Source organism: Crotalus tigris, unplaced genomic scaffold (genome assembly GCF_016545835.1).
Source record: "Crotalus tigris isolate CLP2741 ecotype Arizona unplaced genomic scaffold, ASM1654583v1 scf7180000018553.2237530, whole genome shotgun sequence".
Classification (NCBI taxonomy): domain Eukaryota; kingdom Metazoa; phylum Chordata; class Lepidosauria; order Squamata; family Viperidae; genus Crotalus; species Crotalus tigris.
In genome coordinates, this window is record NW_024097074.1 from 323,116 (window position 1) to 343,171 (window position 20,056).

At 38.9% G+C, this 20,056-nt stretch overlaps 1 protein-coding gene across 5 annotated transcripts in view; it reads right to left on the reverse strand.

Moving 5' to 3' along the window:
* The window catches only part of CNKSR2 (connector enhancer of kinase suppressor of Ras 2), a 200,986-nt gene that overhangs the window by 59,882 nt on the left and 121,048 nt on the right, over nucleotides 1-20,056 (reverse strand). For all 5 annotated transcript variants that reach the window (XM_039354439.1, XM_039354441.1, XM_039354440.1 and 2 more), the window contains 5 exons: nucleotides 13,720-13,931; nucleotides 6,818-6,866; nucleotides 5,913-6,085; nucleotides 3,537-3,610; nucleotides 2,476-2,547 (listed from right to left, as the gene is read on the reverse strand). In XM_039354439.1, the coding sequence (XP_039210373.1) occupies nucleotides 2,476-2,547; nucleotides 3,537-3,610; nucleotides 5,913-6,085; nucleotides 6,818-6,866; nucleotides 13,720-13,931 (580 nt within the window). The remainder of the gene's footprint in view (nucleotides 1-2,475; nucleotides 2,548-3,536; nucleotides 3,611-5,912; nucleotides 6,086-6,817; nucleotides 6,867-13,719; nucleotides 13,932-20,056) is intronic.

Consider the following 20,056-nt stretch of genomic DNA (forward strand, 5'->3'; position numbering starts at 1 on the left):
TGATGTCTACCTCAGCCAGTCACTGAGGTTGACTTTTGGGGTGGGGGGAGGGGAAGAGGATGGGAGCCGGCAGTGTGATGGCCTCCCAAGAGAGACTTTAAGTCTTCCTTCCTTCCTTCCTTCCTTCCTTCCTTCCTTCCTTCCTTCCTTCCTTCCTTCCTTCCTTCCTTCCCGCAGCAATCACTGGCCTGCACTTTCTTGCACCCTGCACAGAACAGCTTTGCTCTTTTTCTCCAGGGCCTTTGAAATTGCCCCCCCCCTCACTTTTCTGCCTTAAAATCCAGAGCAGAAATATTTTCCTCCTGATCAGCTGAGGATATGGTAGCTCTGATTTTTTTAAGAAGCTGAGTGTGCTGGCTGAGGAGGCTGGACTCACACTCAGCTTTTTACAAAAATCATAGCTCTTCTGTTTGCTGTCCGAAGTGGGTGCCGAGGCCAACCCTGTGGGAAGCAATCCGCTCCTCCATGGAAAAACTCAAGGGCTTTGCAGAACCATCAGAGAAGGGGAGCCTGACCTTTCTCACCCAGCTCCAGCTGGCATAGTTTTCCCAGAGCTTAGTATCCTTCCATACGAAGGAGGGACACAATGCTGGAAGAAGTGGCAGAAAATGGGGCTGCCATTTCCAGAACAGAAAAGGGAGATGCGTGCTGATGCAGGGTGGTGAGAAAGTGCGGACCAGTGAATGTTGCAAGAAGGAAGGAAGGAAGGAAGATTTAAGAACACCCAAGGAGGTGAAGGAAGCTACCACAAGCCGCCTTTCTCCCTTTCCTGGCTGGGACAGAGGCAGCCCACATGGGCTGCTGCTTCGTGCAAGGGAGTATGACCCTGGCAACCGAGGCTCCTCAGGGCCACTTGAGAAGTTTTGTTCCTGAGTGGTGGTGGGTGAAACTGATCACCCTGCAGCAGTTTTCCACCTCTGCCTATTTAATGTTCAGGGAAGCCCGTGCCTTTACATATCCTTAAGTTGCTGTTTGCACTCTATCCTAACCCCTGAAGACCTGCTTTTGTCTGGTGTAAAAATTTCAGTTAGCCCCACAGCAAAAGTCATCCCCTCCCTGTTCTCCATTCTTCGCAGTGGTGGCGACAGAAGGCTGATGGAGGGATACCAGGGTTGGTAGAGGAAGGTGGCAGGGGAGGTTTGTGCCGCCCGGTCACGGCGCAAGCCACTGGAGAATTGGTGGAGGAGAGAAGGTGGCTGGGCAGGTGATCTGCGGGGCAAAGCAGGGGTGGTAGGGACCAAAGAAAACCCCTCCAGCAGCAGATGCAACTGTTGAGCAGCAGTGGCGGAACCTTTTTTTATTTATTTTTTATTTATTTATTTATTTTTTTAATTGAAAATTTTTAAATTTTACAAAACAATACAGTTCCCTTCCCCGAGCCCCCCCCAACCCTCCCATACCCTCCCCCGACCTTCCCAGAGCTGAATACAGGCTTAATTAAAATTTTTCAAAAAATCTTAAAACAGATATAAACCATTAACAAGTCTAAATACATTTGAACCTTTTGCCATCACTCTCCCCTGGCTCTGAAACATTGGAGAGGAACCGGGTAAGGCAATCAAGACTCCCCTGCCCATCCTCCATAGCATGGCAATCTGGCTCGGGAGGGGAATAAAATAAAGAGACGGGGGAGCAGCTGGATCATTGAATGGGTGGGGAGAGGTCACCGAGCAGGGAGTGGCCTGGCTGCAGGGGCCGAGGTGGCAGGTGTGGGGCACATGGGGCAACTCTACCCACCCACCTGCCTCACCTCAACTTGTGGCAGTGGCACCAATGCAGTCCGGGATGGAGTGGGCGGGTTTTAACTAGAGCTTGTTTTTGAGGTAGGGCTAATATTATGCACACGCATAAAAATGAGGCTAGGTCTTATTTTCGGGGAAACATGGTAACATACCAACTGCAGTGATTCACTTAACAATTGTGGCAAGAAAGGTCATAAAATGGGGCAAAACTCACTTAACAAATGTCTCGCTTAACAACAAAAATTTTGGGCTCAATTGTGGTTGTAAGTCAAGGACTACCTGTATTTGTATCAGATGTTGGGAGACAATGAGATAATATGGGAGTTTAATCTGTGACATCACTATGCACTATTTTCTATCATCAGAGCAAGCTATGGATGCCTACTGAATTTTGCTACTTGTGAAAATATCAGGATTGTTATACCTAAAATCACTCATTAAACCCAGAAGATTTTTGTCCTTGCAGAGAGTTTAATATTCAAAAGTTATCTTTAACAGACCTGTATGTATGTGTATGTTATACATGTTACACTGTGTACATGTATATAAAACCACACACACACACAAACAACATTTTTTGAATGAAATATAATTATCTTACATATTTTCCTGTATTTTCATAGCTGGTCTTAATATGTAAAACTATATATTTTCTTGAATTATACACAACACGAAATATATAATTAAATTTTATAAAATACAAATATTATTTTAATGTTTTAAAATGAATTACCTGTTCAGGTCATCTTGATGTTCAGCAGCAAAGTAAAAGCTTTTGATTTTAGGATGACAGGCCTTGAATGCACTACACAAAAAATATGAAAAAAATCATAACAAAATATTAAATATGTTACTGCATTTCTTTCTGCATTTCATATTCATGTTCTTTTTGTAAAACAAATCTGCTTTCATAATTGACATCAATAATATTTTATGCCTATTTCTGTTTTTAACTGAAATATGCGTGTGTAATCACATAATGCTCTTAAAATATAATATGATACAAGTCTACTTAACAGCACAGTGAATTCAATAGGTCTGATGCTACAATCTAGATGCATCTCTAGATATGTGATTGGAGCTTCAACTTCTTAGTAGTTGAGAAGAAAAAAGTTTTTGACAACCTATTAAATATGAAAACATTCACAGAAATGGAAATTCCATAGATCTGTTTTCTTTCAATATACAAAAATAATATCTTCAAATTTAGACAAGGATTTTTCAAACTGCTTCCCATGGAAATTAGGCTTTTATGAGAACTTGAGAGGATTCCATGACAGACTAAGGGGGAAAAAAAAAATCACTCAAAGGCAGCTAATTTTCTATAACTTGAGGTTTGCCTCTTGATCAACGGGACTCAGGATTACTTTTTAACAGGTTCAATAGCCTGAAAATGTTTAAAAAGTTAGTCCTGAGTTAAATCATCAAGCCTAGATCTAAGGTGTTACAAAGAAATAAATCTGATAATATAAACAACTCATTTGTAAAATATCTTGGTAATGTAAAAGTTAGCTGGGGATCCATATTACATTTTTAGTTATACTATTTATTTTCACCTTCTTCAACCACTGTAAGAAGCAGCAATGATAAACCTTTATAGGTTTAGCTAATATTATATAATAGACATTAAATAATAATGACTCAAGTAGCGGATAAACATGCGAAATCTGCATAAACATCAGCTTGTTGTGAACCAACCCTAATAATAAAGGCATTCCAATAAATAAAGGCTAAAATAAAGAAAGGTATCTTTTTTGTCCTACTTTTTTCTAACTGTTAATTTAGAATACTTACTACTTCTTGCGACATTCATTAGCTCTATCAATTTTAAATTCTGGTAGACTGATGAATCCTTCTGCTTTTTCATCCTATGAAAATGAATACATTAAAAAACAAAATCAGGAAAATAATAAACAAGCAAATGCAAATATACTTATAATCTATTTGGCCCTCAAGGCCAAATAAACGCTTTAGCTAGAAGCACTTTAAAAATCTTGCTAAAAAGTGGATCATAGTGACAACTAAGGTTTATTAACAAGAAAAATGTGTAACCTGTGTTCCAAGAGTAAGCAATATGAAATAACAGTGTTATTTTGGCTTAGTGATGTGAGAGAATTCAGATGATGGAATGATTAATAGTGGCATAATATATGAAATAGGTCATAATGGCTTACCAAAATTTTTTGATTAAATTAATTGTTGTGAATAGATGTTAATTAAATCCTACTAACACAAGAATTCTGTGGGTAGAATATTATAATAAATATTGTTAGAATTATAATACAGATCTAGGCCTAAAGATATCAAGTCTACTGTTAAAATATCACCTGGTTATTTCTAAACAATAACAGAGTTCAGGAAACAAATTAATCCATGATGGTTTGATCATACTGCCTGCACTTGCACAACATCTTAATTATACATGGCTTACTAACTGGATGGATACATGGAACATACAATGTAAAATCCAGAATACTGACCTAAAATTTGAAATTCACATTTATTTCTGCTATCGCTTCTTCTTAGAATTAATTTACTTGTGTAACTATTATATTTAGAACTACAATCAGACTTTTCTTTCTGAGATCCAGTTTCTGGATCTAGCAATTCTGTACTTCTTTGCCCTTGTCTGGTTACCATATTTTTGACAAGAGTGCACAGCTCTCTGAACTGTAAGAAGTTATGTGCATATTTATTCTGAATATCCTTTTCCTCAGTTGTATGTTCACAACCTATTAAGCTATCGTGACCTTATTTTATAAGTCATTGTCAATTTTCTCTTTAATTACTCTTGTTTTTTGACCAATCATTTTTCTTTTTCATGTTAAACTCAAATATTTTAAACTCTTAATTTTACTTCATTGTTTCCCCCCAATCACAGTCTTCTATGCTTAATTCTAATCAATCTAACAATATTAAGTTTTTCAAGAAACTGAACTAAAAATACAGTTAAGTTCTTTGAAATAAAATACATATCAAAAATCAGATTTGCCCCCAAATTGATATTATTATGTCGGACAGTGAATTCGCATATGACTAGTAGAAGCAGGCAATTTGTATTTACAGAACAATCTCATTCATTGTTGTGTAATTGTATACTACTCTGGCAGTCATTTTATGAGATCACCTGTTCTTAAAATCCCAGATGTGTTTTGCAACAAAAGTTTGTTACAATGTACAGGATTCATTAATGCAATGGGATTTGTCAGAATCCAGTTATATTTCCTTTCTATCTTCTCTGATATAAAACCAATTCTTACCCTCTCCTGGATCCTGACATACTCCTAAGGGGGAGGGGGTATGCATGCGGATTTTATTACTTTCACTTCCTCTATTCACTACAAAGTAACCTTTTGCTTATTCGCTTTCGGGTCTGCTAACCATCACAATGTAACCATTTGCCTTTCATCCTGGGAACTTCTCCTCCTTACCGGCCAGCTAGGAAAAGGGGTGTGTGTGAAAAGATGCAGCCTCTGGGATCTGGTTTAATTATCTGTCATCAAAATAAGGTGTGAGGAACTGTTGAATGATCGTGCCCAATGGAGCCAGATTGATTTATCTTTCCTGGATTTAACACCTAGAAATCTACCGGTCTGAATTGCCCAGAAGAACTGTGGGGTGGGGGTTGCTTAGGGACACTTTAAAACATTGATTTGTAAGGAAATCCCTCAGATCCTGTCTATCATGCCTGCTATCAATTTCTCTTAATAAAAGTTCCTGTTGGAAGAGACAGTTTCCAAGAGTTCTGCTTTCTTAAGATGTGGATTGAAGTGGTTCCTTACAGGATATATGTGTACAGACAGTCAGAAAATCTTGAAAATGCATGTCTTTCAAATAATGACTACAGTATTTGCCAGTTCCCTCCTAAGATACATGCATGCTGCTTTTCTTTAAAGCAAGGACAAAGGTTTCATTTGCTTTAATTCGTTATGATTAAATATTAATTTTAATACATGCACGGGAGGAACTGTAAACACAATTTGTGCTCCGTTTACTTTTTTATGCTATAAGAGTTTTCACTGATAAAGAAATAAGTGCTGATTTTTGAAGTACTTCTTAGTTCTAAAAATAATTAAAATAAAGAAATTCTAGATAAATATACATCGTATCTTTGATGTTTATATATTTGTTAGTTTTGGTAAAAGAGAAATAGTAATATTTATTTCTTACCTCCTCATTGATGTACCAGTACAGGGAGGTTTCCTTTAGAACAAACCAGTATTTTTTCCATTTTTGTGAAAAGTAACTTTTAGCATCTTTCTTTTTCCACAGCCAGCCTTCACAATCTCCACGACCTAGATCTTTACAAGAAATACGCCGCTTACTCTTACTAGGTGCTAGACCTGAAAAAAAATAATTGATTAAACATTTATATAAATGTATTTAAAATGGAAAATGAATTAATATGCATACATACAAAATCATGCCATTTACAAAGTATAAACCCTAAAGTGTACATGCTGAGCTACTAAGGAATGATAAATGGGACAAATGGAAACTTCAACTAGTGTGCATCTGCTATGATAAAAGCAAAGTGTGTTAACAATTGTTAGTTGTAACAGCTATATACTTGAGTGGGGATGCTATTCAGATATTTTTGCTATGATCTTGCCACAATTCAATTATTTGGGGAAAGTTGACTATTTGAATCTAATGCAGAAAAATTATATTCTGATCTTCCTAAAACTTCCAGTCTAACATTAATCTTTTTTTTCTGCCATGCATTACTGTAAAGGCTAAATTCTGCAACATCCCTCCCCCCCAGTAATAAACAGCTATGCCTGAGGCACAATATATTTGTCTGATGGGAAGAATATTTAAGGATTTGGCTTGTTATAATTATGTAAAGCTCACAAATCTTTTAAATCACACGTGCTTGAAAAGCTATAGACCTAAAAGAAAATCAGTGAAAAGGCTGTTTTTTATAGAAATAGACTGAAAATTAGATTTCTTAAATAAAATTCATGATTTCCCATATACTTATTTTACCTTAAAATGTTTTTTTACAACTTACAACTTACAATATTACTTTATTTGCCACCAGACGTACAAGAACTATTTCACATAATATTTACCTTTATTCTTCTTTTTAGACTTATGCTGAAGAGAGGATTGTTGAAATGTCTGGGGGGAAAAACATACATGTAGTTTGGTTAATATATACCAATGTAATCATAGTCATATAAAATAATTATCAAATCTCTAGAGGGGAGAGAAAAAATTCTACATCAACCACATTGATGTAGAGGTGGGAGAAAAACAGATGGGTTAGGGATATTGTATTCTAAGTTATCCTTGCCCTCATCTGGTTTTGTTCGTTTCTCCCTCTTCATCAATGAGGATTAAAAAACAACAACCCTATTTTATATTGTTCTATGCTGGTCTTTGGCTTGTAAAGTTTACATTTCAAATTTTATGCAAATAGAAAAGGAAATGAAAAGTTTATGAACTAATTAAATTTAACTTCTAGAATTATTTATATGCACATTCTGGATAAGTGCGATACAATTGTGGTTGAAAAAGTGACAGAATTATTATATAAAAAATTACTCATTGTTTCATTTCAACAGTAATATTTTTAAAATGTTTTAAAGAAGAAGTTGAAACAAGTCTGTCAAGTCTAATTTAAACAAATTGTGATTTGGTCACATTATAATAGATCATTCAAAGAGGAAAAAAAATCTGTCAGTAAAAGAAATTAGCAAATTTGTGCCAGGCATTCCACATATATTAGCCAAGGAACTGATCGCTATGAAACTGAAAAGAAATATAAATGAGCTATAACTGAAAAGAAAATCAATGTTTTTAATCACAGACATTTAACTCTAATTCTGTTAAATCTATACTTATTTTTAAGTAAGACTATATGACATCTGATTTTCCTGAAAAAATACTATGCTACCAAGCATATATTTAATATCATATTTCTCTGGAAAGTTAGATGCCATACAGTGCAACTTAGAAATAAGTAAATATTACATGATTCCTCAGTAGTTTCATGCTATGTATTAATCAGCCTGAGGAAATTCCTATTCTTCATTCCTTTTCTGCACTGCAAAGGTTTGATACAATTGCATCAAAATATTACAATTAGGTTCTCTGATATCACAGCTATTTAACTCTTCTTGCCTCTTCTGAACAATTTCATCAGTTGGATTTAGATCTAATAAATTAAGGTGATAATTAATTCTGTGCTTCTGTTCCTGTAAATTCTAATCACGACAACTCTATTACAGTTTGCTAAATACTAACTTTCCAAGAAATTTTATATTTTAAAAAAAGTCTTTGTGCTTAATTGCTGATTCAAGCCATGACATGAAATCAAACTTAACATTTTTTGTATAGTTTTAGATGGCTGTTACAAAAAAAAAAAAAAAAAAAAAAAACAACATCATATGGGCTGAGATTGTGTCCTGTGGACAAGGGCCTATCGAAACTACAGCTCATGTCCTACTATACTGTGTCTTCTATCACGACTCATGTATCCAGGAAATACTGATCTCATTTATGTATAGCTGCTGTTATCAGATCAGTCTAAAATAGTTTCTTTGAATGTAGCCAAATTTTGTTATACTGAATGCAAAATTAGGCAGATTCTAACTGCCCACTGATAATCCACCACTAATCATAATATATTTTTGTCTGTTTTTAATTATTTAAAAACAGACAAAGCATTATTTTTAATGCTTTTATTTATAATGCTGGTCTGTAATCATAATAAAAAATGATTGATACCTCTTTACAATATTTGTATATAAATTGCACTTACATGACAGATATATCAGTTTCTATTTTCCTAAGCTTTGTATCTAAAGCAAAATTCAATTGATTTAAAGATAATTCACATGTCTAAAAATTATTGTATACAAACTAGTCATTTTCATTTTATACAAAGAATATGAAGATACATAAACACAACATCTATAAACTTTCTAAAAATTTCAAGCCTAATCTTGGTTTAGAACTCAACTCTTTGTGACTTCATAGACATATATAAGTAGTTGTTTGGTAACAAAACCAAAGTGGTTCATCATTACTTTCTTCAATATGTTTTTTTTTAAGCTTAGTGTAGTCTATAGTCCTAATTATTCCTTGAACATTTCCTTTGCAAGTTCTAATACCCAAGAATGACTAGTTTCCAAACACAAAAAAGATCAGCCAGGGACTGCCATATTCAAATTAAAAATCTATGTCTTAAAAGGTGGATATGCAGGTGTGTATCACCTTTCTTTGTATATTTAGCAACAATCGGTATCTTTTACAGAATGCAACAAAAATGTTTTCTACTGGAAGATGAAATGCACCATAAAACTATACATATATTGTATATGTTTGTGTCTGTGTCTGTCTGTCTATTTGAATGAATATTTATATTTTCATTAATTCATTTACAGGTTTTGGTTTCTTATTTTACATATATAAATAAATATCATAGTAGTCCAGGTCTATGCCCCAACCACTGGTGCTGAAGAGGATGAAATTGACTGGTTTTATGAAGCTCTACAGCACCTTATAGAATCAACACCAAAACAAATGATGTCCTTATCATCATGGGGGATTGGAATGCTAAAGTAGGAAGCCAAAAGATAACCGGAATAACAGGCAAATTTGGCCTTGGAGTACAAAATGAAGCAGGGCACAGGCTGATAGAATTTTGTCAAGAGAATATGATGGTCATAGCAAACACTCTTTTCCAACAACCCAAGAGACGGCTCTACACATGGACATCACCAGATGGTCAATACAGAAATCAGATTGACTATGTGCTCTGCAGCCAAAGATGGAGAAGCTCTATACAGTCAGTAAAAACAAGACCAGGAGCTGACTGTGGCTCAGATCATGAGCTTCTTGTTGCAAAATTTAGGCTCAAATTGAAGAAAGTAGGGAAAAACACTAGGCCACTCAGGTATGAACTAAATCATATCCCTGATGAATATACAGTAGAGGTGACAAATAGATTTAAGGAATTAGATCTGATAGACAGAGTGCCTGAAGAACTATGGATGGAGGTTCGCAACATTGTACAAGAGGTAGCAACTAAAACCATCCCAAAGAAAAAGAAATGCAAGAAAGTAAAATGGCTGTCTGAGGAAGCTTTGCAAATAGCGGAGAAAAGAAGGGAAGCGAAAGGCAAGGGAGAAAGATACACCCAACTGAATGCAGAATTCCAGAGAATAGCTAGAAGAGATAAGAATGCCTCTTAAATGAACAATGCAAGGAAATAGAAGAAAACAACAGAATAGGGAGAACCAGAGATCTCTTCAAGAAAATTGGAGATATGAAGGGAACGTTTCATGCAAAGATGGGCATGATAAAGGACCAAAATGGCAGGGACCTAACAGAGGCAGAAGAGATTAAGAAGAGGTGGCAAAATTACACAGAACTATACAAGAACGAGCTTAACGTCCCAGATAACCACGATGGGGTGGTCACTGACCTCGAGCCAGACATCCTGGAATGTGAAGTGAAATGGGCCTTAGGAGCAGCAACAAAGCTAGTGGAGGTGACAGTATTCCAGCTGAGCTATTCAAAATCTTAAAAGATGATGCAGTAAAAGTGCTACACTCAATTTGCCAGCAAATTTGGAAAACTCAATAGTGGCCACAGGATTGGAAAAGGTCAGTTTACATTCCAATTCCAAAGAAAGGCAATGCCAAGGAATGTTCAAACTATTGCACCATTGCACTCATTTCACATGCAAGTAAAGTTATGCTTAAAATCCTACAAGTTAGACTTCAGCAGTATGTGGATCGAGAACTTCCAGAAGTACAGGCAGGATTTCGAAGAGGCAGAGGAACTAGAGATCAAATTGCCAACATACGCTGGATCATGGAGAAAGCTAGGGAGTTCCAGGAAAACATCTACTTCTGCTTCATTGACTATGCTAAAGCCTTTGATTGTGTGGATCACAACAAACTGTGGCAAGTTCTTAAAGAGATGGGAGTACCAGACCATCTTATTTGTCTCTTGAGAAACCTATATACGGGTCAAGAAGCAACAGTGAGAACTGGACATGGAACTACTGATTGGTTCAAAATTGGGAAAGGAGTCCGGCAAGGCAGTATTCTGTCACCCTGCCTATTTAACTTATATGCAGAACACATCATGAGAAAGGCAGGGCTAGATGAATCAAAAGTTGGAATTAAGATTGCCGGGAGAAATATCAACAACCTAAAATATGCAGATGATACCACTCTAATGGCAGAAGTGAAGTGGAACTAAAGAGCCTTTTGATGCGGGTAAAGAAGGAGAGTGCAAAAGTTGGCTTGAAACTCAACATTAAGAAAACCAAGATCATGGCATCTGGCTCTCTCAATTCCTGGCAAATAGATGGGGATGAAATGGAGGTAGTGACAGATTTTGTCTTCCTGGACTCCAAGATCACCACAGATGGGGACTGCAGCCAAGAAATTAAAAGACACTTGCTCCTGGGGAGGAAAGCTATGGCAAATCTAGACAGCATACTAAAAAGCAGAGACATCACCCTGCCAACAAAAGTACGTATAGTCAAGGCCATGATTTTCCCAGTTGCAATGTATGGCTGTGAAAGCTGGACCATAAGAAAGGCTGAGCGCAAAAGAATTGAGGCCTTTGAACTATGGTGCTGGAGAAGACTCCTGTGAGTCCCCTGGACTGCAAGGCAATCAAATCGGTCAGTCCTAGAGGAGATAAACCCTAACTGCTCTTTAGAAGGCCAGATCCTGAAGTTGAAACTCAAGTACTTTGGCCACCTAATGAGAAGGAAGGACTCATTGGAGAAGAGCCTAATGCTGGGAAAGATTGAGGGCAATAGAAGATGGGGACGACAGAGAATGAGGTGGCTGGATGGAGTCACTGAAACAGTAGGCGTGAACTTAAATGGACTCCAGAAGATGGTAGAGAACAGGAAGGCCTGGAGGAAGGTTGTCCATGGGGTCGCGATGGGTCAGACACGACTTCGCAACTAACAACAACAAAGCAATATATTATACTTCACTAAATTCACACTGTCTTTCTAATACTAACATTTAATTAAACATAATTAGTTTTCTGGAATAAGAGCAGAGCGTTAATATCTAATTAGGCTCATGGAGAATCATCTTGGGCTATGAAACTGTGATGCAGAGAGAAATATGAAATCCCAAAGAACTTGCTGAGCAGTAATAATGTAAGATAATGTTGGCTATGGCACTGCAAAAAGCTTTTCTTTCCCTCATTCTAATGAAGACTGATGGTTCAGTATTCTTTTAATGGTCATTCAAAATAAAAAAAATGTTAGTAATTCTTGAAATCAAAAAGATTTATATGAATTTAATTGCCAGATTTAAGCTGGATATATTTGAAAAGGTTTTCTGGGAGCCACTTATTTAATCATTGACATTTTTCTCCATGCAAACCAATAGCTTTAGTTCCATTACATATAGTTGTTAAAAAAAAATACAGGTAGTCCTTGAGTTATGATCACAGTTGAGCCCAAAATGTATGTTGTTAAGTGAATCATTTGCCCCTTTTTATGATTTCTCTTGCCACAGTTGTTAAGCAAATCATTTCATTTGTTAAGTTAGTAACATGGTTGTTAAGTGAATCTGTCAGGTCTGTATTGGAACACTGCCATTCAACAAGGGGGGGGGGAGCATGCACTATTGTGGATTGAGGATGTTCCTGCCTTGTTTCTACTTTCGCTTTGATGTATCTGCAGGGAATTGGGGAGGGGGGAAAACCCTCAGGGCCATCTGTTTAAACTCCTGCCGGCTAGCAAGGACTAGGCACGAAAGAACAGCCAGTGATCACCTTCACAGCTCAAAGTTCTCACAACATTTTCACACCAGCGGATTGGCTCTTGATGGACTGGGGCATTGAGGTGGGGCTCAAGAAACAGGACTTTTAATTTAACGCTCTTGCGCGGAACTTCAGATTCCGCCTATCTTCTCTGGAATCATTTTCTCTCAGTAAAAGATCCTTTTGAAACAATGCCTGTTTCAAGATTTGTGGTTTCCTGAGGGGATAGCTGAGGCAGAATCTTACAGAATCTGGAGTCCCCATTGACTTTGCTTGTCAAAAGGTCGGGAAAAGTGATCACATGACCCTAAGACACTGCAATCAACATAAATATGAACAGTTGCTAAGCATCTGAATTTTGATTACAGTACATGACCATGTTGATGCTGCAATGACCATAAGTGTGAAAAATGGTCATAAATAACTTTTTTCAGTGCCATTGTAATTTTGAATGGTCACTAAATGAACAGTCGAGGACTACCTGCAATAGCTATTCCACAGCTTCCTACACTCACAGTAAAATAGTAAGGATAGTGCATTACAAAATTAAACCACTAAAGAGTCAGACTTTCCTATTTCATTTAATATTAAAATAATAATGTCTAATAATAATTGAAAGAGCCAGTTTGGTGTAATGGTTAAGGCATCAGGCCAGAAAACAGGAGCCTATGAATTCTACTTCTGCCTTAAGTGTGAAAAACTGGCTGGGTGACTCTGAGCCCGTCAATCTCTTCAGGCATAGGAAAGAGACAAAAGCAATTTCACTTCCAAAAAAACCTTGCCAAGAAAACTGAATTGATCTGTACAGGTACTTTCTACAAGTCAATATTTACTTGAAGGAATAACAGTAATAACACTTTGGCAAAATAAAACAAGATAGTATCAATAGTGATAGGCGCCTTTGGTGCAATGGGTGAACACCACTGACAAAATTATTATCAATTACAAAGGCAGCTTTACTTGGAACAGTTTACATCCTGAAATAATACCTTTAACACCATCATTCAATAACATGTCAAGTCCTTGGGAAGGACTTAATAGATGGATAAAAATGCCACATCCAATCTAAACAATCTAAACATCTGGCAAAATAAAAAATAAGGTTGGAAATAATCTTTAAAAGATAAGAATGTATAAGGTGTTAATAAATATATGTAATCATTTTAGTTATTCAACAACAGCATCAACAAAGAATGAAGCATTTTATCATTTTACTTACATGATACAAAGTTGTTTCAGGCCCAGGTGTGCTCATGCTGTCCTGCCTTAATGATTCCATTTGTAAATTAGGTAGTAGAGAATAATGACTAGGACTGTTATTCTTTTCTTTCTTTTTAGATTTTTTCCCTGTGTCCTTTTTGCTGTTCCTTTGGAAAATGTAATCTTCTTGAGCTATTTTCTCATTACTCATATATCGAAGAAGTGAATTTTCTAGACAGGAGGTATAAAAATGTATTACAAAACTATTTCTTAAATACTAGCAATTTAACATAAGTCTGACTAAAAAGAGTTGAATAATAAACATACTTGCCTCTCAAAAACCACAAACATTGTGAATAAAGTACAAAAATGTTTTAATTATATAAAATCTGATCAATAATGCTGTATCTACTCATTTTAAAATTTAATCCAAATAGAATACAAAAAATACCTGAGCATTTGAATACTCGTGAAGTATCCTTGTAAATTGGTTATTTCATGTTGAACATATTTACTTTCAAACTATAGTTCTCAAGCTGAATGATTCTTTTTTATATGAATCATAACTAAGGTTTTAATTATACCATTTTGAAATCAGAAGAATCATCTCTTTGTTTTATTCCCCAAAACTTGTCTTTCACTTCATTCATTCTGTTTTTAATCTGGACAAATTCAGTTTTTCTAAAAGATTGCAAATCATAAGAAATAGATTTAAAAAAAATAAAGATCCCCACACAGCGTCCCCCCCCCTTTTTTTCCTGTATTCTGTTATGGGTCAGCAATTAATTCAATATTTGGCTATCCTTTAGCTTTGACAAACTGTTCCCATTTCCATTCAGATGAGAAAGAAATGATTTTGCCTTCCCTCTCTTTTTCTTTAAATCAATAACTTACCACCACAGAACAGTAATTTAAATAAATATGAGTTTTCTGCTTACTAATTAGAGGCAATAAAGCAGTCAAAAGATGAAGGAATACTTTTTAAACTGCAGAAAACCAATATAGCAAATCAGCTTGCTCTGATTCAGATCTTTAAATGATCCTTGTTATAAGCTGGGTCAAAGGAACTTCATTTAACTTTTCCTTTGATTTCCCTGAAATTTGAAATGCAACGAGTTGTATTTCACTGGCACTAGCGATAGTCAAAATAATAGAGAAAGAAAGAGAGAAGCAACCTGGAATTAAGGAGAAACTTCCTGACAGTGAGGACAATTAACCAGTGGAATAGCCTGCCCCCAGAAACTGTGGACACTCCATCACTGGAGATTTTTTTTAAAAAAGGCTATACAGTCACTTGTCTGAGATGGTATACAGTAGGTTCTTCTGCTTGAGCAGGGGGTTGGGCTAGAAGGCCTCCAAGGTCCCTTCCAGCTCTATTCTATTCTAATAGACAGGGGAAATGAACAAAGAAACCTGGAAGAATAGAACCTCAGCAAGAGGTTAAACTGCTAAACTGGAAAACATGGAAGACCAATCAGAGACAGGAGGACACTGGTCAGAGATAAGAACACTGACTGACATTGGGCAAATCAACAAAAGTTTGAAATGAAACAAACAGAACTTTGGGTATGTAAGTTTGGATGAGTGAATGAATACGTGTTTGGAATTTTCTTTTACAAACTTTGAAATCAATGAAGTTTTATTGTTGCTGAATCTTAGTATCCTGCATTGTTCACAGCATAGAATTTGAGTAAATATCAGGACTTTGAAAGTCACACTTTATGTCAGTGAACTATGCTGTTAACCTAAAAGTATGAGAAGAAAGGGCCTTCTCCTTGGGGTTAAATTCTGTCTTCAGTCATTGTAGCTTTCTTATTAGTAGTAGCTTCCATTAAAAGAACAATTACAGTACGGTAGTTAGGAAAGCATACGTAAACACACACGTACACAGAACCGATACACAAAATTGCTAGGAATTCTTTGAACATGACTTTTTATAAAGTGCTTTGTGCCTTGCACTTTAATATAGGTAGTCCTTGAGTTACGAATGTAATGGAGCCTGCCCATTCCATTCATAACTCGAGGATTCGTAGGAGTGAATAGTGTGCCTTGAATACCATCACTCCCTTTCGCCCATGCATTCATTAATTGAATGCGCAGGTCATTAAGTGCACATGAGGTATCCCAGGGTGGGGAATGCCATGGGGAGCCTAGTGATGGAACAGGCCACCTGCTTCAGACCTCCCCCAACTCACTGAGACACCTCATTCTCCCCACAACTACTTTCCCCAGCATCAGACTCACCTTGCGAAGATCTAGCGAGCTGTCTCTTCTCCAGCCTCCATGCCGCACAAGTTCACGGCGTTAAGAAGCTTCCAGTTTTGGTGCCCAAAGTGTTTGTAAGCTGAGGGGACACTTTGAAGCAGTAAAATCGCTGTTTCAAAGTGTCTGCTCAGCTTGCAAACACTTTGAGCGCTGAAACTTGGAAGCTTGTCAATGCTGTAATATCATGTGACTTCAGTCACGAGATTACAGCACTGAGAAGCTTCCAGTCTTCATGTGTCACTCCCAGCCTCCATTTTCGATGGTGAAGGCCTTGAGGAAAGGCCTTTGCTGCTGAGAACAGAGCTCCGGATTGACATGTGTGTCACTCCTGGCCTCCGTTTTCGCTGAAGATGGAGGCCAGGAGCGATGTGTGCATCAATCTGGGGCTCCATTCTCAGCAGCAAAGATGGCAAAAGGCTTTCCAAACGGAGGGGAAGGCTTTAATGTTTCATGTCTTCCCTCCATTTTCAAACCCTTTTGCTGCAAATCTCGTCCATGCCCGTTTGCAGAGAACAGAGGCCTAAAGTGCTGTGAGATCATGCAAGATCAGCAGTGTGAGATCTATCGCTACTGATCTTGCATGATCTTGTGGTACTTTAGGCCTCCATTCTCTGTGAATGCCTCAAAGGCCTGACGCAGCAAAATAGGCCAAGAAACCAAATCTTTCCAAGATGAGTATTCACAGACCTGGTGCCTATGGAGACTCAGTGGTGGGTGGGAGGGGGAGGGAATAGCCAGGTGAATGTTGCAGTGCCTCTGCAATCATTTGTAAGGATGAATGACTGCCGTGGTGCTGCAACATTCGTAATATCAGGACTTACTCCTAAACACTAGGGGATGCTTATTGCGTAACTTTGAACGTTTGCTAAGGCACAGGTCGGCAACCTGCGGCTCTGGAGCCGCATGTGGCTCTTTGAGCCTTCCCCTGTGGCTCCCAGCCTCCTCTGCCTTTGCAGAGAGAGACAGAGACAGAGAGAGGCAATTGCACTTCCCTGCTTCTCTCTCTTTCTCTCTCTTTCTCTCTCTCTCTCTCTCTCTGTGTGTGTGTGTGTGTGTGTGTGTGTAAAAGAGAGTGCACTCACAGTGTTCTCTGAGGAGCTGAAAAGCTTTCTGGGCGGAGCTCCTCCCTTTGCTGCGTCTCTGAAGGAAGCAGGAAGCAGGAAGGGCAGGAGAGAGCTAGCTAGCCCAGTTAGGCTGACTCAGGAATTCTGGGAGTTGAAGTCCATGAGTCATAAAAGAGACGAGGTTGCCTACCCCGGAGGTTGTTGGACAACAGCTTGAAGCTTGCCAGGTGAGCAGCAGATAGGAGGGGGGGGGAGAAAGAGAGAGAGAGAAAGAGAGAGGGGGGGGAGAGAGAGAGTGGGGAAGAGGAGTGGCAGACCAAGGGCAGATAGAGAGGGAGGGAGAGAGAGACCCTTTTGACATCTAAAATGAAGATAACACTGCATATATGCTTTTTTTTACCTGTGTGTGTATGTAATTTTATTCTCTTAAAGCATTCTCTTGGTGATCATTGTTTTAATAGTATGGATATTCCCAAGAGTCATATTTTTACTTTTATTTTTCATGTGTATATGTGTGTGTGTGTGTGTATATATATATATACACACATATACACATACACATACACACATACATACACATACACACACCTATAATAAAGGTAAAAAAGGATATATGCAGTGTTATCTTCATTTTAGATATCAAAAGGGTTTTGCGGCTCCCAGTGTTTTGTTTTTGGTGGGAAACGGGTCCAAGTGGCTCTTTGAGTGTTTTGGGTTGCCTACCCCTGTGCTAAGGGAACGTTCATAACTCAGGAATTACCTGTAACACCAACTTGATTGGTTAATCGGTTGGTTTTTGTTAGATATACCATGTTTCCCGGAAAATAAGACCCAACCAGAAAATAAGCTTTAGCATAATTTTTCAGGATGTTCATAATATAAGCCTCACCCCAAAAGTAAGCCCAGCATTGTGGTAGCGAGGGCGGGGCAGGCGTGGCCAGCTTGATGTTGCTTGCATTGGGAGGCCTGAGCGGGGCTGGGAGGATCCCAAGGTCTCTGTTGGAGTAGACAGGACAAGGACGGGCACCAGGGCCTGATCCACCGGAGAGGCTATCGCAGGTGGGGCGGCAGATTCTCTGGAGGATGCCTTACCTTGCCTCACCTATTCAGGACTGCCGTGTCTCATTTCATCCTTCTTCCTCCTTCTTTGAATAGCCCTTTGCTCCCGTTGCTGCTTTTTCAGTCCCAGATCTCAGTTTGTCTGGACCCTATGGAGAGGGTCTTTGGAAACAAACCCCTAAGCGACCAGGTGGAATGGAACCATTTCCTTCACTTTGGGACCGGCTCAAAAATGGGCTGGATGGAGCTCCAATCTGACTTTGCAGCAAGCAAGGGGATTGGTGACTAGTTTATTGGGTGAATTCTGGCCAGGGTGATTGATTTAACAAAGTGAGGTTTAGCAGGCTGAGAGTGCAGGGGCCACATCACTTCCAACACGTGTAGACAAGGCATGTGAATGCACGCTAATCTGACGTCTCAAAGAAAAGGAGTGTGAAAGGCGCCTTTTTTGAGGGAGGTTGCTGGAAAATTTTAATCCAATCAGCTCTATCATGGTTTATTGGAGGGCAGGCCTGCAAGGTCATTTGAGGCACTTCAAATCCCATGCCTGCTTAGGGCAGGGAAGGGAGCGAGAGTGGGGACATGGATCCGCAGTTACTGCTGCTGGCAGTCAGCTTTCCTGGCCTGCTCGATGTACCGATTCACTTTCCCCCAATATGGAATCGATCTCGACTGCAACAGGAAGGATCCGCATTCTGCATCAAGTAAACTTTTAAGAAAATTACCGTATACAGAATGGCAGCAAAAATCCAGCAGCAGGGGAATAAAACCAATCCCACATATAGGGAATCTGCACAGCCCGCTTTCCCCCTCCCTTTGCCTTCACCTGCTTCAAACTTTACCTGATGGAGAATGCTGATCCTTCCTGTTGGGGTTGAGATTGATTCCACACTAGGGCAAAGTGAATCGGTATGACAAGCGGGCCAGGAAGACTGACCGCCAGCAGCAATGACTGTGGAATGACATCCCCACTCTTGCGCTCTTCCCTGCCCTAAGCAGGCATGGAATTTGAAGAGCCTCAAACAGGCCTGCTCTCTGACAAACTACAATAGAGCTGATTGGATTAACCTGGAACCTTTTCCAACAAACTTCCTCAAAAAATGCGCCCTTTCACAAACCTTTTCTTTGAGATGCCATTCATATTGCAAGTGACATCGTGGCCACTGCATACTCAGCTTGTTAAACCTCACTTTACTAAATCGATCACACAGGCAGAATTCACCCAACAAACTAGCCACCAATCCCATTCCTTGATGTAAAGCCAGATTGGAGCCCTTGGGCTACTCCTTCCAGCCCATTTTGGAGCTGGTCCAAAAGCAAAGAGAATGGTTCTCACCCCACCCAGCTGCTGCAGGGCTTCATTTCCAAGCACTCTCTGCACAGGTTCCAGACAAACCAAGATTTGGGACTGAAAAAGCAGCAAGGGGAGCAAAGTCCTGTTCAAAGGAGGAGGAAGAAGGAGCTAGTGGGAGAAGCCACCCCTGAACAGACACGGTAAGGCAGTGGTGGGGCATGGGTAGCCTGGCTGTGGGGGCCCTGAGGTGTGCAGGTATTGGGCATGTGGGGCAATTCCACTCCCCAGCTACCTGCCTCGCCTCACCTCATGGTGGCGGCACTGATGCGCCACATGGCCTGCTGCCTCATTGCAACCGCAAGCAACCAGATAGTGGGACAGAATGGGCGGCTGTGCGGTGCGTCCAGTAGGGGCCGGCCTGGCTGTAGCAGCATCTGTGCTGCGCAGGCTTCACAGCCCCAGAGTGTGCCAGCCAAGGGGCTGGAAGACTACAACTGCTATCGGACACCTTCAGCCCTGCATGCTCACCGCCTCTCATACATGGAAAAATAAGACATCCTCTGAAAATAAGCCCTAATAGGTCTTTTGGACCAAAAATAAATATAAGTCCCGTTCTTATTTTTGGGGAAACACAGTATATCCTGCTTTTCTTTCAGAAGATATTCAGAAAAAAG